This window comes from Camelus bactrianus, chromosome 13, assembly GCF_048773025.1.
Source record: "Camelus bactrianus isolate YW-2024 breed Bactrian camel chromosome 13, ASM4877302v1, whole genome shotgun sequence".
NCBI classification, from domain to species: Eukaryota; Metazoa; Chordata; class Mammalia; order Artiodactyla; family Camelidae; genus Camelus; species Camelus bactrianus.
The window spans coordinates 73,689,235-73,715,437 of record NC_133551.1 but is presented as its reverse complement, the minus strand read 5'-3'; the positions used below and the strand labels follow the sequence as shown (position 1 = coordinate 73,715,437).

The window sequence follows — 26,203 nt, the reverse complement described above, 5'->3', positions numbered from 1 at the left end:
CCTAATTTTCTGTTGCAGTTGTATAGAAATACAATTGCATTTAGTATATTGACTTTAGATATATTAATTTATATATTTGCTTATTAATTGTAGTAATTTATCTGTTGATCTTTTTGGATTTTTTACCTACTCAATTATATCATCTGTAAATAAGACAATTTTATTTCTTCCTTTCTAATCCCTAAACCTTCCCTCCTTTATTGTACTTGCCTGGACCTTCAGGAAAATCTTGATATGAGTTGTGGAAGCCAGTATCTTAGCTTCTTTCCCAGTCTCATGGATAAGCATCTAATATTTCTCCATTAAATATGATGTCTGCTGTAGACTGTTTTTGGTAAGTATTCTTTATCTACAATTTAGGATGAGGAAATCCACCCTTTCCCCCTAGTTTCTGAAGAGGTCTTTTTTTTTTTTTAAATCATAAATGGATTTTGATTTTCTCTTTTGGATGGTGAATATTATCAATTGATTTTTCTCCACATGTTGAAGCCCCTGGCAATTGTGTATTCTCCTGACAGGTCAGCCGTTGTCCATTTCCTTTTCCCACTGCCCCCTCCTTTCTGATGCGTTTCGTGACATGGCTGATTCGCTCCTCTGTTTTTAGAGTCTAAATCCCACTTTTGACCACCTGTGGTTTGACTTAGCTTGGTGGTTCCCTGAATCCTTGCGTTAGCTGAATAACAGCCGCCCCAAAGATGTCCACGCCCTAATCAATAGAACACATGAATGTCACAAAAGAGAGTTGCAGATATGTTTAAATTAAGGATTTTGAGATGGGGGAGATTATCCTGGATGAGCCAGATGGGCCCTAAATGTGAGCACAAGGCTCCTTATAAGAGGGAAGCAAGAAGATCAAAGGAGTACGTCGGAGATGTGATGACTAAAGCTAGAGATTGAAGTGATTGGAGGAAAAGGTCATGAGCCAAGGGGAGCAGGCAGCCTCAGGAGCTGAAAAGGGCAAGGGACAGATCCTCCCTCGGAGTCTCCAGAAGGAAGCAGCCCACCGAGGCCTTGACTTCAGCCGGTGAAACTGACTTTGGGTTTCTGACCTCCAGATTGGTGAGAGAATAAATTTGTCTTGTTTAAGCCTTTGGTTTGTGGCAATTCATTACAGCGACAACAGAGAATGAATAGTCTTCTGCTTGTGTAACCAGGCCCTTGGGCGTAAGGGAAGAGTTAGGACTCATTATAGATTTGGAATTGCTTATTGACAAGTTAAGGGTGGAGTTGAAGGCACACAGACCTGTCCTACAGAAATAAACAAGAGGAGGAGTACATAAAAGGAATTTAAGCAAGACTTGGCCCAAGAGTCTTCCAAGAAGCAGAAGGCACAGCCAGCAGGAGAGGCAAATGAGACTTCCATCTCCAGCAGCTGGTCCTACGGTGAGTTTGCACAGACAAGAGGCACAGAATGTGGATGGTAGGCTGAGCTGCAAATATTTTTAGGTCTTTGGTTCCTGTTTTGCTCATAACTACATTAATAATGGAGAAGAAAATTTCCACCAGGTTTTGGTCTGGGAGTTTTTTGATGTGGGTTACTGGTACCCAGTGAAGTAGAAGGATAGATATGATGGAGGAAAATGCCTGCTGGTAGATGAAACGGTAGGTGCTGGGTTCCAGGAGGATGGATGAGACTGGAGCTTGCCTATGAGGCTGGGGAATCCATCAACCAGGAGGCTGGTGAGATAAAGCACGGGCCCCACTAAACTGGGGCTAGGTATGGCTGGATATTCTGCACGTGGTTATTTAACATGACAGCTCAGTAATGCTTCACTTACTTGGGCATAACTGAAAGTCAGAAAGGAAACAAAACTTTTGTGAGTCGTCAAAAAATATTTCAGGGTTAACATTCTTTAGTTTCAGTCCAGCCTCTGGGCCCTCAGTTCAGCTCTATCCATTCTTCTTGTGTATGTAATTCTAAGAAGTGTGGTCATCTGCTTTCTGGCAAATGGACAACTGAGAGGCAACAGCTGGCAGCCTATGTAAGCAATGCTAACTATTAAAAAAGTGGACATATACACACTGGTACCTCCAGGTGCCCCTGCCGCCCAGCCTTTCCCCAGGATCTCCCAATCTCTTTGTAACCCATCAACTAAAGCGTTAACTCCTGGCAGCGCAGAGGGGCTTCTGGACCCCGTCTCAGCACCAAGTCTCACTTCTGTTCCGAGTGGTCGTACCCTGGCCTTATGGATGTTAATAATTTGACTACCACCCACGAACATACATGTACGTTGCTTTATTAATTGAGCAATTAACCCCCCCACACCGTTAATATTTAAAATAAGAAATCCAAAAGTGTAACAGGGTTGTTTCATGCAGGGAAAAGACATATAGTTACAGGCCCAGTGAGCATCGACGTAGGACAATACAGGATAGCCGCTGATACTTATACGTGTGGGCCTCAGTCACTAAGAAAAGGTTAATTGCATTCAGCTTAATCTGTTTAAGAAAGCAGGCAAGAGCATGGTGCACGTTAGAAGTTTGATTCCAAAGTGGACTAAATGTCTTGGTGTTTATACAGAATTTTTAAAAAACATTTATTACTTATTTTAATGGAGTTACTGGGGATTGAACCCAGGACCACATGGTCTACCACTGAGCTATACCCTCTCCCCTCCCACAGAATTGAGCCTTTATCCACCTAGACAGCTAATTTGTCCAGAATGGCTCAATCTTCAGGACTTCAGAGCTGGAACTCCTGAATGAAACAGAACAATAGCTTGTCTATATTACTTATAGCCAAAATGTGCATATTCTTGTGTAGCCAGAACCATTTTTCCGTGCCAGTCCTGTGCGAACCTGAGCTTTGGCTCACAGTCCTGGGCTGACAGGGCCTCCGTGTTCCTCTGGACTTACTTCCCAGTCTCTGTGGATTGATAGCACTTCCCTGTTCGCCCGGGTTAACTTTGCCTCCCTGCTCACCTGGGCTGAGCACCCCTCCCTGCCCACCTGGGCTGAGGGTGCTTCCCTGTTTATCTGGGCTGACAGTACTTTCCCGCTCACCTGGGCTGACCCCACCTTGCTGCCCTTTCTTTGTCTTTGCCTCAGTGGGCTTCCGCCATGGAGTGTGATTGGCATCAAGGAAGAACAAAGCTCCTTTCTCATTTCTGACACTGCTGTGGTGAAAATGCCATGCTCATCAACTCATCTGAGACAGCCACTCAAACCATAGGCCCTAGAAAAACAGTTTAAAATAAGCTACATCCTTGATGATGAGCTGGAGGTGTGATTGGGTGAAGGCAGAAAAAGCAAGTTCAGAGTCTAATGCGACACACTTAAAAAAAAAAAAAACAACCCAAACTAAAACGAACAATGTGCTTCACAAATACAAGGCGGAAACTCATGTTCAAAGTTGATGGAAACTTTCAAAGTCAAAGAATACTGTGAGTTAGACAGTAAGCAACAGATGACCTTGCCCTAGTCGGTGTGGGTGAGGTCACTGGAGTGTGCAACCCAGAACGGGGAGGACCCTCTCTCTCTAGCAGCATGCCCTCGTTAGCAGATGGGGCTTGACTAGTCTGATCGCTTTATTAACGCAATTACTCACTCAGACCACCTGTTCTCAGCATTAGCCAGCTGCACTGATTACCAGGCAGCCCAGGCTCTTGCTTGAACCAACGATATAGAGAAACCAGGGCAAAGCCACAGGCCTGATGGACGTGTGCGGGGCAGTGGGGCTCCACCGGGAGGTGGCGGAAATTGCAGACCCACAGAAGTAACCGTGCACTTACTATGAGGCTTCTGTGGGGGCAACAGAAGCACCTGGGCTCTCCTGGGCATCCCAAAGTGCTGACCACGGACCACATTTCCCGAGAGAGGTGGAGCCGTGAAGCCCTTGGAAGTGGACACTCTCCATTTCCCAGCACGGGCCGTGTGGGTCCCTCTCCTAGAGCCCTCCTTTCTCTGAGAGCCTGATCCTGCCTCCCCTCCCTCCCCACAGCCCCTTCTTGCCCCCCTCTGTCTGCAGTTTGCCCCTGCCAGTGGCTCACACTTGCTCAGAGTTCTTTCTCGCTCCAGCTTCCCTCTGCATGGGCTCATCCAAACCTCCCCGGCTTCCACTGCATCCTGAGCTTTCAGGCTCCCTCCGCAGCTCCCTAACTCTTCCTGTGATTTTCAAGAAAGAGATTCAGATGGCTGAGTTCGTGTTTTCTGGCCAGGATGTCAGGCATCCTTCATTTTTACTCTAGTTCCCTCACAGACAGGCTGAGTGACAGTAAGTCACCTTCTTTCTCCATAAAAATGAGAGGTCTGAATAGATGATAATGCCATTTGCCACACACCAGGTGCTACTCCGAGTATTACACACAGATTTGTTATCGAATTCCCCAGGAGGGAGGTACTATCAATAACTCCTATTAAAGGTGGGGAAATGAAGTCACAGAGCAGTTGAGTAACTTGCCCAAGGTCACACAGCTAGTAAGTGGCCAAGCAGGGATCTTAACCCTGTCAGCCTGGCTGCAGAATCCTTGCTCTTAAACCGTGCTTAATTCATGCTGCCACCCTGCCATTCCAGCATCCCTCAGACTGCAGCGACAAGGGCACAGTGAGATAAAAGAGGCTGTGAGGGGCATTAGCTCGGTTCTGCAGAACAGGACGGTCCTTTGTGTCTGGCCAGGTCAGCATGCAGTCTGCAGAAACGCGGCTGCCCTTTGCCTGTGCCCTCTCTAAAGGGCTTGGGAAGTGCCGGCCTGTCAGCAGGTACAGACTCAAAAGCTTCGCCCCCAGCTAATTTCAAGAACTGTTTACCCGAGTGGATGCCGGGGGATTAGGCAATGCATTGATCCGACGTGTTGGATCGGTTTGGGTGTGACCAAGCACACTGCAGCTTTCGGAACAAATCCACCCCACGGAGAAACACAGACGCCCACACCAGCCTGGACAGCCCAAGACACGTGTTGGGATGTGGCCCGTGAGCTGGGGCTCTGGCATACCCCAGTGATTCCAGAGTGAGGTTGAGAACAGGGCCGCCTCCAGTCAGAGTCTCCATTTTAAGCCATTTCTCTAGACGCCTGACCGAGCGCAGTCCTGAGTCTGTCCGAATGACAGGTGTCGATTTCAGAGACAGGCAAGAAATGCCACGCGGCACCCGGCCTGGGTTTTCAGGCACTGGTCATGCCACTCATCGGTTTCCAGGGGTCACCTGCCTGGAGCAAGGGCACGGGAAGAAGAGCTGTTGTTCTGGGAAAGCCTCCCCATCCTGTCTCTCTCTGTCCTTGGGCCATTCTCTGGCCTGTAGTCACTCTCCCACAAAGGCTGCACTGTGTGACCTTGCTTGTGATTTTTCTTAAGTTAGCAAACAACCGAACCCTTGGGCTAAGTGGACACGGTGCTGGTGCCAGAGGAGATCAGGCACGTGCACACACCTGGCGACGTGAAGCGGGACTGAGGGCCACGGTGGGGAGGTGCTCTTGTTTCCGTGGGCACAGCAAAGTGTGGATCAGCTGGCCAGACCTGGTAAATTGTTATTTACAGTTCCCAAGCTTTTAAAAGAAGAGCCTCCCCAGAATCCGTCCTGACTGCAGACGTGCGGCATCATGATGACTTGGGTCACGCTGCTGTCCTTGCTCCTCCTGGGATCCCAGGCCGTGCAGGGGGCCCATTGGACCTACTCAGGTAAGGCCCACCCAGGGGCCGCGTGCCCCCTTTCTGCCCTCCCGGTGAGGGAGGGGGCTCCCCCCTTCTGGAGGACAAAGCCTGGCATTTCAGGGCGTGCACGATGGAGGTGTGCGCTGCCTGTGCTGGGTCTGCTCCTGGGGCTCAACGTCTTGGTGTGCTGGAGACAGGGCCGGGTCAGGAGGGGGAGGACAGAGCTCTTCCCCTTCCCAGATCGCTGAGTCACCTGCAAGCTTTTTGCCTTTCTACCCACACTGCTGCTTTGAGAGCCTGCTCACTGCTTCTGGCTGCAAAGCCCTTTTTCCCTCTCGGTCTATGTAGATGGAAAAGAAAGTGGTTAGAGAGGGCTCCCTGCAGTCCCATGGAGCAGGTGCAGGGGTGGGTGAGATCTTTCTTTCAGGAAAGTCCATGATCTGCTGTCTGCCCAGAGCATCTCGACTTGCCGAGAACGCAGTGACCATGGCACGGCCTCCAAGCTGGCCTCTCTGGGTCACCGTGACCCTACTGAGACCCCAGTGTCCCATCCTGAGCCCTGCTTCCAGAACGTGAAATTGAAAACCCTAGCATTTGGCACAGGTGCTGGCCCACGTGTGAGACCAAGAGAGGAAGGCTGTCTGCGGGGCTTGGACACAAGACAGCCCTTCCGTGTGGCAGGGAAGCGAGCTCCTGCCTGGTCCCCCTCTTTTCTGTTCTGGACAGAGGCAAGAGGCCTGGAAGGATGCTCATGGCCACTGGCTGGTGCAGGAGCCAGGAGCAAACAGTTTTGAGCCTATTCTCTGCATGGTCCGCCCCCGCCCCTGACACAGGGAGAAGCATCCTTTCAGGGTGGGATGTGTGTCCTGTTAAGCCCAGGGTATCAGGACCAGGAGCAATGCAGGGAGGCTCGGTGTGACTATCTTCAGAGAGCAGGACAGCCAGCTCTGACCAACTGCTAGGCTCTGGAGCTGAGGCTTCCCTCCCCGGGCAGCGCCATGAGACCCTGGGACTTCTGCTTTGTCAGGCCCATTGGTACTGGCGGTGGTACTCGGTAAGGAAGACAGAGAATTCCAATGGTGCGGGTCGGTCCTCCCCAGCTCAGCACAGTCTCTGAGACTGTGGGCCTTCTGGGAAGCCACCAGGGGCCCAAGAGGACTCGGGGAGCAGTGGGGCAGCTGCTGCAAACGCTTGTCAGGAATCCTTGAGACACCCCGAACCCGGCCAAGCCTTTTGATTCATGAAGGGGCTGTGCTCGAGACGTCTGCCCGTGACCCTGGCATCTGCCTCTAGGAAAGAATTGTTTACGAATTGGTTTGCATGATTAAACAGTGAGGAGAAAACAGAGAAATGAAAAATTAACTTAAATTTTTGTTTAACTGAAGTATGGTTGATTCACAATGCTATGTTAGTTTCTAGTGAAGAGTTGACTTTTTATTGACTGCAAAACCGAGATGTGAGGGGCCCAAACACAGACATCTTCCTTCCAACAAGCCATGTGCTTGGATGATGCAGCTGTCCCCAAACGGGGCAAGGGGGCTTGGATGCCTAATCGCAGATGCCCGAGACCAAGATGCAGAGCCGAGTCCCCCACTGCAATGAAGTCATCGTCTCTGCGATTAATAACCACCCCAATAAAGACAGGCTTCCTTGCTCTGATATTCTTTCCAACTAAGCATTCCAGGTCATCTTTGAATCCAGGCTTCCTTTCTTGCCCTGAACCCATGGATGTGGGCACCCAGGCGGTCTTTATCGTCCTGGGAACCAAGGAAAAAGGGGAGGAAGGAAGGAGGTGGGGGGTCCTGCTGTCGGGGGTGGGAGGGGCGGGGAAAGGGAAACTGCTGTTCAGAGGAAGTGAGCAAAAGGCCTGGAAGGTAACACGGGGACGCCGAGGCTCCAGGACGGTCAGCAACGGACAGTAATTCAAAGGGGAAGCTAATGCTACGCATTCAAGACGTCCATTGCTTTCAAAACACCAAGTCATGCTCTCAGGACCAGTGGTTGCAAGAAGAAAGTTAGGAATCAGCCCCAAAGCCCCCCCCCCCACCCCCCGGACATCTGGGTCTGTGGAGATGATTTAGACGCCCCTCCTGCCTCCTCCCGGGGCCCTGCCCTGTTGTCTGGAAGGCAGACTCTGGCCTTGGTGGTGACCGCTGTGGGCCTCCCGCTGGCCAGGCCCTGCCGGGAGCTGCAGGCTCTGGCGTCTGCCCTGAGTGATGTGCCCACAGGGAGGGCCCGGCTGGGCAGCCCCTTGAATTGTGACCCCCTTGGCTGTCTCCTGTGTCAGGGGGGACGCTGGATGAAGCACACTGGTCCAGCGAGTACCCTGACTGCGGGGGGATGAGACAGTCGCCCATCGATGTGCAGAGGAAGAAAGTACGGTACAACCCTTTCCTGAGGCCTCTGAACCTGACAGGCTACGAGGGCCACTCGGGCGAGTTCTCCATGACCAACAACGGCCACACAGGTAAGGGTGGGCGGCGGTCCCCACTCCCCGGGCGGTCAGCAGGGGAAGGTGGCGGCGCTCCCCTGAGGCCTGAGTGCAGCGTCGGGCTGCAGGCCTCAGACGCCAGGGCGATGGGTGCAGAGCCCCGAAACCAGGCGGCTCTGCCCTAGTCGTGCGGCCTCTGTCCTTGGACTCGGTCCCCTCTGGCCACGTCACTCCACACTGGCCTCTCTCCAAGCTCACCCTGACCGACCAGTGGGAGGCTCAGCGGACAGAGAGTCAAAAGCACACAACCCACCTTGTGCTCTGCTGATCTGGGCCCGGGTCTGATCTGCCAGATTTTCTGTGTGTGAAGGTCACACAGGAAAAGCTGGGTGTTGGGGGCCCCCCTTTCGGAAGCCTAGACCGGACGACTGTGAAACCCGGCCTCTACTCGGCAGACACCCTTCTGGTTTTCCCAGCGGGCTCATCTCCTCTGAGCTTTACAACGGGCCCGGAGCAGGGCAGTTTTCAGCCTGAGACCAGAGGCTCGGGAGGCTGAGGGGCTTACTCGGAGTCACGCTGTCTAGTGGCCGAGATGGACTCAGCCCCCGGATGTCTGATTCCTCAGCCAGTCCTCCCCAGACACTTTGCCCTCCACTCCTGCCGGGGCTGGGCCAGTTTACTGCCCACCCATGTAGGTCTATGGGGGCCACAGGACTCAGGTTTCCTCCTTGGGATATTGAGAAAATAAAACCAGCTGTCCTTGATGGGGCTGGAGAATGTAGCAGCCCTCAGATACCTGTGGTCTGGATCACTGAATGCCACAAACAATTCAGGAAAGCCTCATTTTATCATTAATGCCAAGCTCCTGTTTCTAAAATTACTCTCTGAAGCTTCCAGCAGCTTGTCAGAAGCAGGTAGCCTGTTCAGATCAGCTGATTTCACTTAGGAATATGCATTTAAGTTTCCTCCATCTCTTTTCATGGTCTGATAGCTCGTTTCTTTTAGCACTGAATAATATTCCATTGTCTGGATGTACCACAGTTTATTGATCCATTCACCTACTGAAGGACATCTTGGCTGCTTCCAAGTTTCAGCAATTATGAATAAAGCTGCTATAAACATCAATGCGTAGGCTTTTTGGTGAACATGTTTTCAGCTCCATTGCTGAAAGGGGAGTATGTTTAATTTTGTAAGAAACAGCCGAACTGTCTTCCAAAGTGGCTGCTCCATTTTGCATCCCCACCAGCCATAAGGGAGAGTGCCTGTCGCTCCACGTCCTCACCAGCGTTTGGTGTTGTCAGTGACCTGCATCTTGGCCATTCTAATGGGTGTGTAGTTGTATCTCACTGTTAGTTTAATTTGTGTTTCCCTGATGAACTGATATAGAGCATCTTTTCATATGTTTGTTTGCCATCTGTATATCTCCTTTGGTGAAGTGTCTCTTATGATCTCTGTGTTATTTGTTTTCTTAGCGTTGAGTTTTAAGGGTTCATTGTTTATTTTGGGTAGCAGTTTTTTTTTTTTTTAGTTTTTTTTTTTAGGGGAGTAGGTAATTTGGTTTATTTATTTATTCTTAGAGGAGGTACTGAGGATTGAACCCAGGACCTCGTGTATGCTAAGCATGCACTCTGCCACTTGAGCTCTACCCTCGCACTAGGATAGCAGTTCTTTATCAGATGTGTCTTTTGCAAATCTTTTCTCCCAGTCTGTGGCTTGTCTTCTAATTCTCTTCATGTTGTCTTTGCAGAACAGAAGTTTTAAATTTTAATTAAGTCCAGCTTACCAATGATTTCTTTCATGGAGCGTGCCTTTAGTGTTATATCTAAAAAGCTATCACCAGCGTCATCTGGGTTTTCGCCTACGTTATCGCCTAGGAATTTTATAGTTTTGCACTTTGCATTCAGGTCTGTGATCCATTCTGAATTAATTTTGGTGAAGGGTGTGAGGTCTGAGTCTAGATTCGTTCTCCTGCTTGTGGATGTCCAGGTGTCCCAGCTCCGCATGTTGAAGACTCTCTTTGCTCCACTGCACTGCCTTGCTCCTTTGTCAAAGATCAGTTGAGTATATTTATGGGGTCTAGTTATTTCCAGGCTGTCTGTTCTGTTCCACTGATCTGTTTGTGGATTCTTTCGCTAAGGCCACACTGCCTTGATTACTAGAGGTTTATAGTAAGTCTTGAAGTTGGGTGGCACCGATCCTCCAACTTTGTTCCCCTCCTTAAGCATTGTGTCGGCTGTTCTGGGTTTTTTGCTTCTCCGTGTTAACTTTAGCATTAGTCTGTTGAACTCCACATTATCACTTGCTGGGATTTTGATTGGGATCGCACTGAATCTATAGGTCAAGTTGAGAAGAAGTGACATCTTGATGACAGTGAGTCTTCCTACCCAGGAGTATGGAATGTCTCTCCATTTATTTAGGTATTCTGTGGTTTCTTTCATCAGAGCTTTCCAGGTTTCCTCATATAGATCCAGTACATAGTTTGTTAGATGTAAACCTATTTAAATGGTTGGGTGTGCTAAGGTAAATGGCACTGTGTTTTTATTTTCATATTTTATATGTATACCCTTCCATGTTTATTGTTAGATTAGAATACAGATATAAAATTACATTTTTTAAAAGTTTTTTTGGGGGGGAGGTAATTAGGTTTATTTATTTATTTTTGAGAGGAGATACTGGGGATTGAACCCAGGACCTCGTGCGTGCTAAGCACCTGCTCTGCCACTTGAGCTATACTCTCCCCACTTAAAATTACATTTTAATGAAAAGAAATGGAAAACACACTTGAATGTTGAGACAAACTTAACTTGCCACAAAACTTTCTAACGCTTATTCTCAATTTCTCTATTTTGTTGTAGACAAGTAGCAGTGGACCAGTATTGATTGGTTAATTTTTTTTTAATTCCCACACATTCATAGGCTCCAGAAAAGCTCAAAGGCTGGAGGTACTGGGCCTCTAGTGTTCAGTGGGAAAAACAACACTGCTCTCCTACTGGGTACTGTCAGCCACTCCATCCGTGAGGCTCCTTGAAAGGAGGGAGGATCTCTCGTTCATCCTTCGTCCTGGTACCTGGCACAGAGCCTGACACGGATGAATGCATTTGAGGGGAAAAGAGACTTGTGTGCACGAAAGTCTAAATCCCCAAATAGACTTCAAGGGCGAGGCAGGATTATGAGTGGGTTTTAATCTTTAGAGCTGTGGGAGCAAGGCTGTTTTTTTTTTTTTTTAACTTTTATTTTGAAATAATTTTAGGCTAGAAAAATTGCAGAAATAGTGCAGAGAGTTCCCATATGCCCTTCTCCCACTTCCCCTCGTTTTAACATCTTGCAGTCATAGTGCATTGATACCACGTGGTTAACCACGCTGCAGATCTCATTTGATTCTCATCACTTGCCCGTGGGGTCCTTTTTCTGGTCCAAGAGCTAATCCAGGATCCCACATCGCACTGAGCCATCGTACTCCTCAGTCTCCTCCAATCGTGGTCAGTTCCTCAGGTTTTTGTAATTTTGACACTTTGCTGTTGTTTCTTGTGCACAGAAAATGCTCAGATCATGTGGGTTTTTTTTTTTTTCCTGTCTGATGAGAACATGGTTAAATTGGTTTCAAGCAAGCGAAGAGTAGCTTCTGGAAGTTAAATCAATTTTCAGAATCTGGAAGTTTCAGCAAATTGATTTGGGGGCGGGGCACAGATATGTGGCTTCACCTTTTCAAAAGCACGGTTCCCAGGCTCAGAAATGTTGCTGGTTTTCAGTCTGGCCTGAGCAAGTCTGTGCATAAAGCTTGAGAATTGAGACATTCCTTCTGTCTGTAGGGAGTTGTGCTTCGGGGGGAAACGTGCTTCTCAGGCTCTGTTACTGCTCATGTGGTGTTAATGGTCCTTAGTTCTCCAATCTCTGGGCACAGGTGATTGCACCTCTTTTTTTTTTTAGTGGAGGTACAGGGGATGGATCCCAGGACCTCGTGCACGCCAAGCACACGCTTTACTGCTGAGCTACACCCACACGCCTGCACATCTGTCTCTAAAGGCACTTCCATTCTTCTCACGCGAGCCCTGATTTTGAGGCTGACTGCATTTTAAGCACGAAATACAGAGCACCTGTTCAGCCGAAGGGCCTGTTCAAATCTTTGAGGCCGGTTCTTGCCTTATGGTATATTACGTTATGAATTTCATCACAGCTTCCTGCTGCTTTAGACAATTGGAAGGGAAGGGGGAGGCATTTGACAGATGTCAAATACCTAATATTTGCTCTTTAAGAAAGCATCCTTATATGTCACCATCTTTGATGACTTTAAATAGAAAAACCTTATTAACAGGACAGATGCTGCCTGTCCCTTTCCAAGTCCTAAATTATATCTTCATGGGTATTTTTCTTGGTCGCTTTCTGGGGTCACTCTCCATGTCTCCCTTTTTGCCTGGCTCATTCCAAAATATAGAGACTTCTCAAAGGCCTAAGCCAGTGGAATGAACACGGCAACTGTCTGACCCAGTGACCTCCCTGCAGAAAGTCTGTAGGCCATGGGGCAGGAAGAAGCTGGAAGAGTCATCCATTTTCCCATCAGCAAGAACCTAACATTTAAATGCACTTGTTGATAATCTCATCAGATTAAATCCCAAGGCAAGAGTCCATGTGTTCCTTGATTTGCGGCAGAATTTGGTCTCCTCTGAAGACAAGTTGCGGCCTGTAATGGTGACATCTTGTCTTGGCCCAGTTCTGCCCCGACAAACTAGTGACTCTGAAAACCTTTCTACCTCTCTGGGTTGGCTTCCTTGTCCATAAAATCAAAGTATTGAACCGGGGCAGGGTATAGCTCAGGGGTAGAGTGTGTGCCTAGCACGCACAAGGTCCTGTGTTCAATCCCCAGGACCTCCAATATAAGTAAATAAAAACCTAGTTAACTCCCCTCAAGACAAAATTAAAAGTGATACAAAATTTAAAATGTGAAATTATTAAGGCAAAAAAGTACTGAAGCCCCGCAGGGATGTTCCCGTATATGAAGCAGGATGGGTTGTTAGTTGGGCTCGTTCTAGAAGGCTACAAGGGATGAAGATTTTAACCACATCATGAAGAAGGTAACGATCTTAAGTTGGCCTTGCAAACAGTACTCACTCTGGGTAGTAAAAGTAATCAAAATAGTCCCAGGAGGTCCCGCTCCCTATTCCTACACATGGACAAATCCGCAAACTGGCCAGAGGTGGAGAGTGGAATTCTGGCTTCCATAATCATGGACCATATTTTTTCAGGGCTCCCACCTTCCTTGGGGTTAACAAGCTGGAACCTTCCACATCATGGTTCTGCCCCCGACCTGGGTCTGGGTGGGAAGGTGTGTGCCCCGGGAGAGGTGCCTGTGCAGCCCAGCCAACTCAGAGCCTGGTCCCCACCCTGCCCTGTGTGCCAGCTTCCTCCTGCTTGTAGGTCACTCTGCTCGTGGCCATCTCAGCCAGCCCATCATACCAGCTTGCCTCATGACCGGGCAGGTGACCAGGGAAGCTGGCTGACCTCTAGGCCTGACCGATCTGTGCCCACCTGCACCTCTCCCGCCCCTTGTCTTCTCTTCCAGTGCAGATAAGCCTGCCCTCCACCATGCGCATGACGGCCTCTGACGGCACCCAGTACATAGCCCAGCAGATGCACTTCCACTGGGGCGGCGCCCTCTTGGAGATCAGTGGCTCCGAGCACACCATTGATGGAATCAGATATGGGACCGAGGTACCTTGAGGACCCCAACCAGGTCCTCTTTCTTTCAAACCCCATAGTCACTTTTCTGATGAAAACAGCGCAAAAGACTGTGTAATGGGGAGTCTAGTCACCCTGAGGTTGAGTTTTTTTTTTTTTTCTCTCACAACTATGCATTTATCACTATTTGAAGTCTATAGGAACTGCCCTTGACTTACCCTTTCTTGCTTCCCCAGATTCACGTTGTTCACTACAATTCTAAATACAAGAGCTACGATGAAGCCCAGGAGGCCCCGGATGGTTTGGCTGTGCTGGCAGCCCTCACTGAGGTAGGCTGAAACCACACGTGTGAAGTTAGAAACTGGCGTCAAAACAAAGCGTTGAGTGTCGACAAAGGGCCTTCTTACCTGTCCCGCCTCCTCCACTCCTGAACTCGCAGTTCTGAAAAACCCTGACTCAGTGAAAGATGAGTCGGCGTTTTTTCCAGCCCTTGTTCATGGTTACTGTGAGCTTTCTGTTTCACTAACCTCTGGGACCTTGAATAACTTGGACAAGCTGACTTAAAAGAGCTGGGGTCACAGAAAGGTTGACTGGACATAAACTGGTCTGAGGACCAGAGGAGGCCTGCAGCCCGCTCGGCAAAGACAGCCTCTGCTTTTCTCAGAAAGTCCGCAGGGTGGGACTTGGGTCTAGGTGGCAAGAAGTGGTCAAACCCCCCCCCCCCAAATTTTATGTTGGATAAAATTGTCAAAAACAACCATGTCAGTGCTCTGGAAATGGACCAAAGACAAGTAACAAGGTGAGGGATTTCTTTATGGTAAATAGCTAAAATTTAGAGTAAGAACAACAGGAATTTGTGGACTTTCTGCCTGGGGCTGTTCCCATCCCCATCCCCTAAATTGGTTGGCAAGGTAGTTTTACTGGGGCAGCTGGACCGGAAAACCAGCAGCTTCACTGCCCAGTGTGGGGGACTAATTTGACTTGCAGTGGAAGTTGAAAACCCATGCCTGGGGCGCTGTTAGGAAAAGTAGCAAACTTGACAGAAAAGACGGAAAACGGGGAAAACTTTCAGCTTTGAGAGTCTGAGATTGTGGTCCTAGTTGGGGTGAGTAACAAGCGGCAACCTATCAGAAACTTAACTGGGACATTCTGAAAACAAGGGAGCCACAGCAAGGCCGTACAGGCTTCCCAAGAAGGCCTGATGGAAAGTCAAGGCTGAGGCTGCCCTGGTAACTGGCTTTGAATTTGCTTTTCCACCCACGACTGATCCATCAGCAGAGGGTGCACGTCTTATAGGCTCCAGGGGTTTGAGCACAACCCCTGCTAAAATCATGGACTGACCACAAAACTCTGCTGACCCTGGACGGCCCCTGGGAATCCAGGCTAAAAAAAGTACAAATAAGACTTAAGAACCGGGCAGACACATCAGCTGCTACACACCGCTGTGGACGAAGCCCAGGAAAGTCACCAGTCACAGGAACAGCAGTAACAAAAATCCCTCAGGACAATTTTTAAAAATCAGAATTCAGATTTTCTACCATTATCTAAAATGTCCAGTCAACAAAAAATGTCAGCAACAAAAAAGTTGGGCATGCAAGGAAAGAGGAAAATGTAATCCATATTTAGGAGGGAAGAAAAAAAGTGGTTAATAGAAACTGACTCCAAGTAGGCCAAGAGTGATTTAGCAGATGGTACTTTAAAACAGCTGTCATAAATATGTTCAAAGAATGAAAGAAACTATGTTCAAAGAAATAATGGAAAATATGATGACGATGACTCAAAAGACTAAAAGTATTTAACGCAAAAGGTAGAACAGAGAGGCAAAAAGCAGATTAGACATTTAGAAAACAAATAAATGGCAGTCAGATATCCAAGAAAGTCTGAATTTATACACAGTGGAAGAATGGATCAACATCACTGACTGAAAAGAACCATTGTCCACAGATCTTTATCACCGAAAGAAACTCTTCTGACTTCTAAAAAGTCAACACATACAAAAAACAAAGGGTGGCGGTGGTCAGAATTGGAGCAGTGTTGCCTTGTACCCCTGGTCTCCTCCACTCTGCCCGAAGTCCTGAGGATGAAGAAAGGTGCACCCGCGAGCAAGCCCCCTCCTCATTACAGCGAATCTGACTGTGGCTGACACTGCCCAAAGCAAGATCACTGGGGATATTTTAACAGTGACTTTTGGCCATTCCTTGAGGACATCACCAGTCACTGCCAAGAAGCTCCTTTCCCTGGAAGCTGCCCAAATGCTTTGGATCTTGTCTTCCTGAAAGATACTGCTGAGCCCAGGCAGTGTTTGGCCAAGAACAGCCAGACTGTCTCCCCCAACACAACTAGGGCACAGATGGGCTGCCTCCTCCTCGCCCTCATGGCTCTGCCCAACCAGCCAGAACACCAAACAGCTGGATTAGTGGAGACAGAACTGGATGGAGGTTCCTCCTCCATTAGGTTAACTGCTCTGTGCTTCTCCTGCAGGTCAAGGATTACGATGAAAACACTTACTTCAGCAACTTTCTTTCTCACTTGAACAACGTCAAGTATACAGGTAAGGGAAACCAACAGTGGCTGCAGGAGGGAAGAGAATTGAGCTTGAGAGTAAGTGGGGGACGGGGAGCCAGGAAGAGCGTTGCTGGTGGGGAGAGTGGCAGATAAGCCTGCCAGGAGACGCACCCCTCCCTGGGCAAGGTCTCTTGTGCCAGCAACTCCTGCAGTTGGCCCAGATTGTGCACCTCCGAGAGACCTGCTCATGAACTCTACCTGTGGATGCCCACAGCCAGACCTTCTGGAGGCCAGAGTTCTAGTAATGAGGGATATTTTTGTTTAAGTGATTCTTACCTCTAGCCCCAGCTGGCGGTGATGGTCCTGGTCCCTAAAGAGAGTGGTCCTCCTTAGCTTCAGGCTGAGAAGCATCTCAAGAGTGAAGCCTCTCAGCATGGTGCCCATACACGCAGACCCAGGGCTGAGCTTCCTTCCTTCTGCCTCCAAGAGGCAGAGTTCTTGTCAGAGCGTTCAGTCACTGCCATGGTCAACCCTTGACCTGGAGCAGTAACCACATCAGTGTTGCAGCCTTGGTTTTGTGTCACATCCCACTGTGCCCACATTTCCCAGACTCCAGCTCCCTGAATTCAGTTCTCAGCCCTCCAGAAATTCTCCTGACCTCCAATCTATGGGCCTCCACATTCTTACTACTAGTCACGCCGCATGCCTCTCATCTCTCTTTACCTAGCTTAGATTCCACGAGCCATCATCTAACACACCAAGGCAAATGCCCTCCATATCCTCGCCCCCGACCCCTCCACAAGCTCACCTGGCAAATCCCCAGACCAGCTCCCACCTACTCAGAGCCTGAATGTGTCTGCAGAGAAACTCACAGACATCTGACTTGTATTCCTTTCACTCATAACTACAAGTAAACAAGTACTAACACTGCTCAAAAATCCTAAAGTACTACTCCGGCCATTTGCTTTTCCCCTCCCCAAAATTATCGCTGCACATTTTCTCCTCCCCCCTGAAGCCGCTCTACCTCGGGCCCAGCTTCTCCCTTGGAGCAGATGCCTTGCCCCCCACTTCATGGGGAAGTAGTCAGAAACTCCCTCCTCTTCTTAACCTGACTGCACCTGACCAAGCTCCACGTCCCCTCCTCTGTTACCCTGGGTGAGAAGTCCCTGCTCTGGTCCGGGACCGCCCTTCCATGTGGGCGCTGGCCACCCCCTCGTTCTCAGGGCCTCTTCCCCTGCCCGTCTCCCCACTCCCCTGCGTCTCACCCTTCGTCCCGTCATTCCACTCAGCCCAGAGCTCTGGGCTCTCGCACCTCCCATCTCAGTCCTGCTGGTTCCTCGGCTTCCACCCCACTTTGGGCTCCCCTTGAAAGAGGCGTCCAGCGCCGTGCTCTCTGTTCTCGCTCACGCTCAGGTCAAGGCTGCCCCAGTTGTCAGATCTCCTGGCCACTTTTCTTCTCTGAATCTGTCTCCCAACTATAACCCATCACCCGCTCTCACTCTGGCCACAACCCGCCCCCTCCCCTGGTTCTCTCCTGCACTCTTTTCCTGGCTCCTGTCCTAATGGTGGCGGATGCCATAACTCTGTCTCCTTTTGGGGACCTGATTTAGTCCCATGGCCTGAATTGCCATCTCTAGGCAATTATAAACGTGGACTTACAAACGTGTATCTGGTTCTCCCGGCAGCGGCGGCATCAGGCAGGACAGGACAGGTGAGGCAAAGCAGATGCAAGAACTGGCTGGGGAATCTGCTGGCCACGAGCTCGGCCAGCAGGGGGACCACAGGACGGCGGCATAGCTAGGACTTTCCGTGTATTCGCTGACCTCAGGTGTTCTCTTCCTATTGACTGACCCTGATATATTTCCTTCTCCAATTCGGTAAATTCTGCTTCTGATCAGTACTGCCCACAACACTGGCCTCTCTGAACTCTTCATTCCTTTATCCAGCTGTTCACTGGATGTTGCCACAGGGACCTAGAATTTCACGCGGCCAAAGCGTAACTATCTTCCCTTCCCTTGCCAGGCTTGCCCCTAAGCCAACCTCCTTTCAGCAAAAGGCATCATCATCCAGCCCCTGGTCTAAGCCAAAAATCTCTGAATCTTTCTTGATGTTCCTTTTTCCATTACCCTCCCTCCCAATCCAAACCATCAGTGAGCCCCGCTGATTTTACCTCCCTGCTTTCAGTTTTGGGGATGTATTCCCAGAAGTGGGATTGCTGGGTCATATGGCAATTCTGTTTAATTTTTTTTAAGGAACCACCATGTTGTTTTCACAACCAGGGGCACCATGCTTCTTGAATTCTTGACTCACTCAAAGATATTTGAGTTAAGAAACCATAGAGGCCTTTAGAAGTTTGCATCTTGAAATCTATCCAATAACAAGAAAACTGAGAAATCTTTTGCTTACTCGTGGGATTGTGCACTACTAGACTTCGCAGCCTTGGTTAAACAAGCCTGTTTATGTGTATATCAATACCATGTCATCTTTGCTGTTAAAAAATGCAAAAGTGCTCGGGGAAAGTGTGGTAACGTTCAACTCAGCTCCACATTGCTTTGATAGTCTCATGCTGAGCTCAGGGGCTCAGCGTCACTGACACGAACAAAAGGAGAACTCTCTAGATGCAGCACTAGATGTAGGTGCTGTGGAGGCTTCAGATGCCCCACGGAAGCCCGCGTCCCTGCACCCCACCTGCGGATGAGCTTGATTCCCCACGGGAGGAGCAGGAAGGCTCATGACCTGACGCCTGCACCTGGACCCCCCGCTTACTTCTGCTTCTGCCTCTCTAACCTCTGTCCCTCCCCCCACTTCTAAATGGGCACAAACCAAGGAATTTCGTTCTTTCTTTGAGAGCAGTTACCCCAAAGCCCCTGGAATCACAATTTCTTTCATTTATTATCAAACGTCTCCTCTGCTTAACAATGAAGATGGTGATGGATACACGCGGGGGCACTTTCTTCTGTGCAGTCCGGTGCCAGCACTTTGTAAACACATCCCCTTTACCCTCACAGCAGTGCTCCTGAGTATTGCGTGAGCACCGAGCCAGGACCACCCGGCCCGGGACCACCCGGCCAGGAGGGGGTGTTTGAGTGGGTCTTTGTTCTTAACCCTTTCTGGGAAGCAGCGCACTGGGGAGTGTTTCCTGATGATCAATTTCTACGTTCCTCTGCTTAAATTAGGAGGGTTGACAATGGTGAGGCCTGAGCCTGAGCTGTTCTCCCACAGGGCAGCAGGGGTCCCTAACATTCCTTTATCTCTTGTCCCTTCCGTTAGGACAAAAAACAGTTCTGAATGGCCTTGACATCCAGGATATGCTACCTAAGGACCTCCACTCCTACTACAGCTACTGGGGCTCGCTCACCACTCCTCCCTGCACTGAGAACGTCCACTGGTTTGTGCTGGCAGATACCGTTAAGCTCTCCAGGGCACAGGTTAGTGCCTCTGCTTTCAATGGCCTGGTTGTCGAGAGTGCTCCCCCAAATCTCCCCTAATGCCAATACTCCGTTCTCCACGTGCAGGGCTATGGTGCCTCCCCCCTATTGCCATGGGTGGTCTTGCTAGTGCTGTGGTGGAAGTGGGCAAACAGGCATCATGGGGTCCAAGAAACTTATAGGTGATGCAACAGAAGGACTGGGGCCGGATCCACGTCATAGACGAAGAGCTGCCCGGTGAAGGCAGATACTGAGCGCTGCTCTTGCCAGGGACCGTCCCCGGCCCCTGATATACAAAACCCCGTCCTCATGCACCTTACATTCTAACTTCATAAATGACTTCATGCAAGATGGATAGCTTCATATGTAGCTCTTCACTGTCTCAAAAGCCTGTAGCCCTTTGCGGAGAAGAGCTGTATCAGTCATCATTTGTCCTTCAGCATAGCATGGGCACATAATAAGTATTTGTTGACTTAAATCAAGGACAAATGTTACTGGGTTGCAAAGCAAAGCTGACATTTCCTTCTGGGTGATGTTCTTCCTCAGAAACAAATATTTCTTTTTTAAACTTTCCATCTCCTACTCCAGGAAAAGGTGGAAAGGCCCATTCCTGTACTCACACACAACGACATTGATGACAGGGTTGGAAATGCCCCTGGGTATCTAACAAGAGCCACTGTCAATTATCTCAGGAGAAATGCACCTTAAATCCAGGTCTAGAAGAATTTTCATGAATAAAGTTACCTGAAATGAGCTCAATTAAAAAAAAAAATCACAAAATACCAGGAAAAAGACACTATGAGTATGTGTCAACAGAATTAGATATACAAAGATTTCAGATAGTGTAATTATCAGTAAAAAACATAAGTATGTTTAATATATAAAGAATACATAACAGGTATAATTAAACATATTTAGTAGGTTTAACATGTATAAGAGTTTTAAATATGAGGAAAGAATAAAAAACTATAAAAATGACCAAGTAAACTTGAAGAAAATAAAATAAATGGGTTGTTAATTTCCAGAAACGAAAAGATAGTGACTGAAATTAAGTCCCAACAAATGGGTTTAGTAGCCTCTTAAACATAGTTCAAGAAAGGATTAGTAAGTTGGAAGACAGAGCTGAGAAAATTATGTAAAATGTGGCACAAAGAGAAAAAGAGATGGAAATATGAAAAAGAACTAAAGAGACATAGAGAAAATAGTAGAAAGGTCAAACAGATGTCTCATTATTATAGAGGAAGAAGAGAGATTAACATAGAGAGGAGGGATAACTTGAAAAATCTTGGCCGACAATTTTCCAGAGGGTTGAAAGACATGTCATGTATTCAGGAAGCCCCGTGAGTCAATCAACATAAAAAGAAGCCCACACTAATCACATCACTGTGAAACCACAAAATATCAAAGACAAAGAGAAGATTTTAAAATCAGCCAGAGAGAAAAGACAAACTTTCATGAAAGAAATCATCGTAGACCAAGAGTTGATTCAACACAGCGACAATGAACATCAGAAAGCAGAGGAAACCATATTTTCAAACAGAGAAATGAATAGCCAACCTAGAGTTGGACACGCAGCAAAAATGTCTCTCAAGGACCTAGACAAAATACAGACATTTTCAGAAAAACAAAAACTGAGCTTGCTACTTGATATGTTTCTGTTTACCTCCTTCTCTCCTTTCTACCTTTGACCAAATACTTATAAAAAAGATTAAAAGAGACTGCTGGAGGAATCTTTTTAATCTTGGAGAGATTGCTTAATGTTGGAGAGGCTGTTAGATGGATGAACGGACACTATGCCTGGCACGTAGCACCCAGAACCTCCTTTCATCTTGAGATCTCACAACCTCTTTATCAGGCTTACATGAACCTAAGCTCTAGGTCAATTGCTACCTAGACTTTTAAAAAAAAGTCACCCAGTGCCTCTCCTCCATAATTCTCTTCATGTTGCTGCAGATTCTGAAGCTAGAGAATTCCTTGTTGGATTCCGAGAACAAGACCCTCCAGAACGATTACCGCAGGACCCAGCCCCTGAACCACAGAGTGGTAGAAGCCAGCTTCATGTCTCTCCCTCATCAGCGTGAGTCAGATCAACTCTTGTTTGTTCTCTGCCATTTGCAATTATAATTTTCTGTTTTCCCCCTTCCCTGGGTGGACCCATCTCTTCTGGCAGCAGCAAGGGAGGGAGACTCATCTCAACAGCAGGCGGCTCAGGTGGGCCAAACTGCCCAGGGCTTGGGCCAAGAGGGTGACTCATTTTCCCAGTCCAGGCAGTGGCCCAGTGTGTAGAACAAAGGACACATGAAGGTGGGCAACGATGTGATTTATTACCTACCTGGTCTTGGCCAGAGGCAGTAGGAGACTCAGGATGTGAGCAACAGCCAGACACTCCCATAAGAGTGTAGGCTTGGGGTTGGGGGGAGGGGATAGCTGAAGTGGCAGAGCATATGCTTAGCATGCACAAGGTCCAGGGTTCAATCCCCAGTGCTTCCACTAAAAAATAAATAAACCTCATTACCTATCCCCTCTCCGACTGCCAAAAAAAAAAAAAAAAAAAAAAAAAGGTAATAAATAAAAATTTAAAAATTAAAAAAAGAGTATCGGCTTAAATTAACCTTATCAAACCCAACTCGGATTATTTCCCATACACTTCCATCTCAGTCTGTATCGCAAACCCATCCCCAACTCCTCCAATAAATTCCCTCAAGGTGGGGCTAACCAGAACACGTACTGCTTTCCACATTTTCTTGGGAGTCAAGCCCCAGACACCAGGGTGTGGGAAGTAGGCGTTAAGTAGTCCCGCTTCCCCAGACCCTCCAGTCCAGGCTCCAGCTCTGTGCCTGGCTCGCTTCATTTCTGTAGTTGCAAGAATACGCATATTCTGGGATTTCCCATCTTTATTTTGTCTGCTTCTCTGTAACATTGTGGTGAACTATACACATGCCCTGCGTCCGCTGCCTTTACAATGTATTTCTGTTAACCATGCCTGATGCCTTCATATCTCCTAACGCAGTAGAACTGGTCTCCAGTCAATTTGCCCCATGTCTGCAGGTACCTTGCAAAACTTCTACATCTCCATTCATACTCCCCCAACACAATGAAGGTCCGTTTGTGGTTTTCTCCCCATCTTTCCTTCCTGGTTCATTTATTGTTTTTCCTTGCATCAGTTCGCTCCTTTAATACAATGCTAACAGGAAAAACGACACCAGCTATAATTACGTCATACGACGTTAACAGTAACGATGTCTTTTCCAAAGGGTGGCATCTTCCTAAACAGGTCCAGTCACCAGCAGGCTTAGACCCACGGACCTGTCTCCTTGTTCTAATCTCGCATGTTCCCTGTTTTACCCAATAACATTTTGCACTATTCTTACAACAGGCATGAACAGATGCTATGGTTCCCCATAGGCCTTATGTCAATGATCTCTCCATGGGGGGGGGTGTCACTCCAATTTACCCTCCTGGGGGAGCGCCGATGTTCTAGATACCCACCTCTCAGACCAGAATGTCCCAGGTTGCAGTAGGTCTGTCGTGGTCCTCCCTTCCGAGACTTGCTGTTTAGGATTATTCCTTCAACTCCCAGTAGAGAGTAAGTGGGCTTCCTCCCCAACCCCAAACAAGGGATCTGAACTTGCTGATAAGAGAACTGGGTATCATCTTGCCCACTTTCCCTAAGGCCCAGATTTCTTCTTTCTTTTTTTTTTAATTTTATTTTTTGGGGGGAGGTAATTAGGTCTGTTTATTTATTTTTAGAGGAGGTCCTGGGGATTGAACCCAGGGCCCCATGCATGCTAAGCACATGCTCTACCACTTGAGCTATACCCTCCCCCCAGACTTCTATGTAGCAGCCATCATCTCCAGTCAACCCAGTGTGTGCCCCACGTGATATCTCATCGTTCTGTAGAATTCCACACCAGATGGTTTAATATGATCCCCTCAACAGTGAGGAATGACCTGAGAAACCAAGGTCAGTTATAAACACATGACAACGGCCAAATCCAGCCCCTTTGCAACTTATTTATTAGACAAAAGATCTGTGCATTCTAAGGTAAGGGCTACTGAGCCTTGCATGAGAAACTAAGGTCCAAAGGTAGAACATTTTCATCTTGTCACCTCTTGGATTCCGGCAGCTTCCAAGTCTAAATTCAGACATAGTAAAGATGCTTGAAACCAATGGGATGGGAACATGGAGGGAGTTCTAAGGAACCAGAAATAGTTCCTGTAAGTACAGATGTGGGGAGTGATGTCTGGCTGTCCTGCATTCTCTGTTTTCATGAGAACCTCCAAAGTTCTGACCTTCTCCTATTAACTCTTCTTTTTGTAGGATCTACTCTAGGCTCTGACTTCCAGCTTTATCTAAGCAATATCAACAATAACCTTGAGTACTTGAGAAGATTTATTGAACAGAAGAAAGTAAATAGAAGAAGACGCGAGTAATGACCTTGAAGAGTGAGCCCTGTCTTGCCTCCAAGAAGTCCGTCCAACCGCACCATTCCCGCTGAGGGACCTATTTAATTTCTGATTAAAACGGGAAAGCCATCGTCCGTGAAAGGAACTGAGGTTGTTTAAGTGCATGAGAAGAGATCTGAGTCAGACGACACCAAGGGAAATTGACTGGAATAGGAATTCAAGGAAGATGGAGCCCTAACTACCCTCCTCTCAAATCACGCACATCGATTTGTCTAAATTACAAATCATCCAGAACTTGCCTGTAGCATTTAGATGTAATAAAATCACTTTGGAAATTTGTGATTTAAAATTTTCTGTTTTCTATTCCTTTATACCACTTCAAATATCCCTTCTTTGCTCTACCCCGAGGGACCCAGGTGAGGGGACAGAGATCAAGGTGGGAGGGATTTCCAGGACCAAGATTAAGAAAAAGGAAAGCGATTCTTACATTAGGAACGTGTCCGTGGGGAGGTCTGGAGCAGTGATCGTGCCCAGTGAGCACAAGAAGGACGGAAGGGTGAGGAGGCTGGCTCCCAGCAGGTAGGGGGGCTTCCCTGAGATCTTGTCCTTGTTGTTCAGGGGTGTCTGAGCCTTGCTGTCACCAGCCCTGGGTTCAAGTGCCGGTTCTGCCACTTACTAGTCCATATGGGATAATGAAGTAACCTGTCTTTTAGGGCTGTGGTTTGAGTAGATAAGGCTGAGAACTGGCGGTTACCTTTATTGGTCAGTTATGGGTACTCTTCGTGGAGGATCTTCCTGGACCATCTGCAGCTTCCTCGTCTCCCACTGAGCTCACCCTCCTTCTTCTGAATTCCTTTATCTGCTCTCGTTGCTACTTTTGTTCTTCCCCGTTGTTGTTCATCGTATCCAAAGCACGTTCACATCTGACTTCACTGACCCCTCCAAGTAATCCTCAGGGAAGTTGCATTATCCCCAATTTATAGAAGAGGAAACCAAGATGCAGAAAGTCCAGGTGACTTGCCCAAGATCGTCAAGATTTGAACCTAAGCCCAAGTTTTTGTATCCAAGTTCTTTTAACTACAGAGTTGTCTTTTCTCATTTATTCAACAAGCTTTGTAAAGCACCTGCTGTGTACCAGACGTGGGGCTGCAGGCTGCAGGCTACAGAGGCCTGTGTACTGGGGTCAAGATGGGGAGGGATGGTTCCCGGGCTCCGAGCTCCGGACCAGTGAGCAGACAGACAGTTAGAAACTGCTGCCCTCTCGTGGGGAGAATGGCTGTTTAAAACCACCACAGAGGGGCTGGTGCTTGGTCGGGGTTTGGAAGGCTGATGGGTTCACCCGGTGAGCCAAGCTGGGGGCGGGGTGGGGCCACTGCAGCCAAAGGAGTAGCACGTGGTGGCGGGAAAACACACTGGGAAGTGAGAATAGTTTGATGTGGCCAGAGGCCCAGGTTCCGGGGAGCTGGCAGGGGAAGTAGGGGTGCAGCCAGGGGAGGTCAGGCATCTGACACCGTGCTTTCTGTGCCGCTGCAGGTTTTGGGTTTTACTCTGGGTGATGGGTTTTCTGCAGGGGATGACGTGATAACGTGGTTATAGTCATCCTCTCAACAAGGAGCGAGAGTCTGCGGTGAACTGGAGATGAAGCAGTGAACAAGACAGCCGAGGAGCTTACGTTCCTGAGCGGCGAGAGATGCCACACACAAGTAAACGAAGTCTCAGACGAACAGGATTACGCAAGCCTGTTTGTGCTTGAAAATGGAAAAAGGAACCAAAATCAATTACAGTGGTTGCCTAAGCCAGGGGCCAGGGGAAGGGGTGGAGGATGAGCTGGAAGATCCTCTTTCTGCATGCACCCCATTTGGTAGTTTTAACTTTGGAAACCTGGGTTTTACTAACTTTAAAACTAAATGAAATTTAAATGATTTTTTTGAAAATCCCTAAAACTTCAGTTAACTTAAAATGTAAAAACCTAGTAAAATGAACAATCGTACATTGAGTTGGTAGCATAAACACACAGAGAAGAGTATTTCCAAGTTATTTTCAACACAGTGTTTTTCTATCATACCTAGTGGGGTGCAGCCTAAGGACCAGAAGAACATGTGTGTGTAATTACTGTACTATATGACTATACATATGTAAATAATTATGTTTACGTCCTGAGTAACATGATTTT

At 48.0% G+C, this 26,203-nt stretch overlaps 1 protein-coding gene across 1 annotated transcript; it reads left to right on the top strand.

Moving 5' to 3' along the window:
* The first annotated feature begins 1,316 nt into the window (after positions 1-1,316).
* On the top strand, positions 1,317-24,402 carry CA6 (carbonic anhydrase 6). The gene is made up of 9 exons (XM_045518377.2): positions 1,317-1,383; positions 5,473-5,613; positions 7,874-8,053; positions 13,575-13,723; positions 13,927-14,019; positions 16,172-16,241; positions 19,466-19,623; positions 21,577-21,700; positions 23,945-24,402. The coding sequence occupies exons 2-9, from the start codon at positions 5,535-5,537 to the stop codon at positions 24,055-24,057; spliced, it is 966 nt and encodes a 321-aa protein (XP_045374333.1). The 5' UTR covers positions 1,317-1,383; positions 5,473-5,534; the 3' UTR covers positions 24,058-24,402.
* The last annotated feature ends 1,801 nt before the right edge of the window (positions 24,403-26,203 follow it).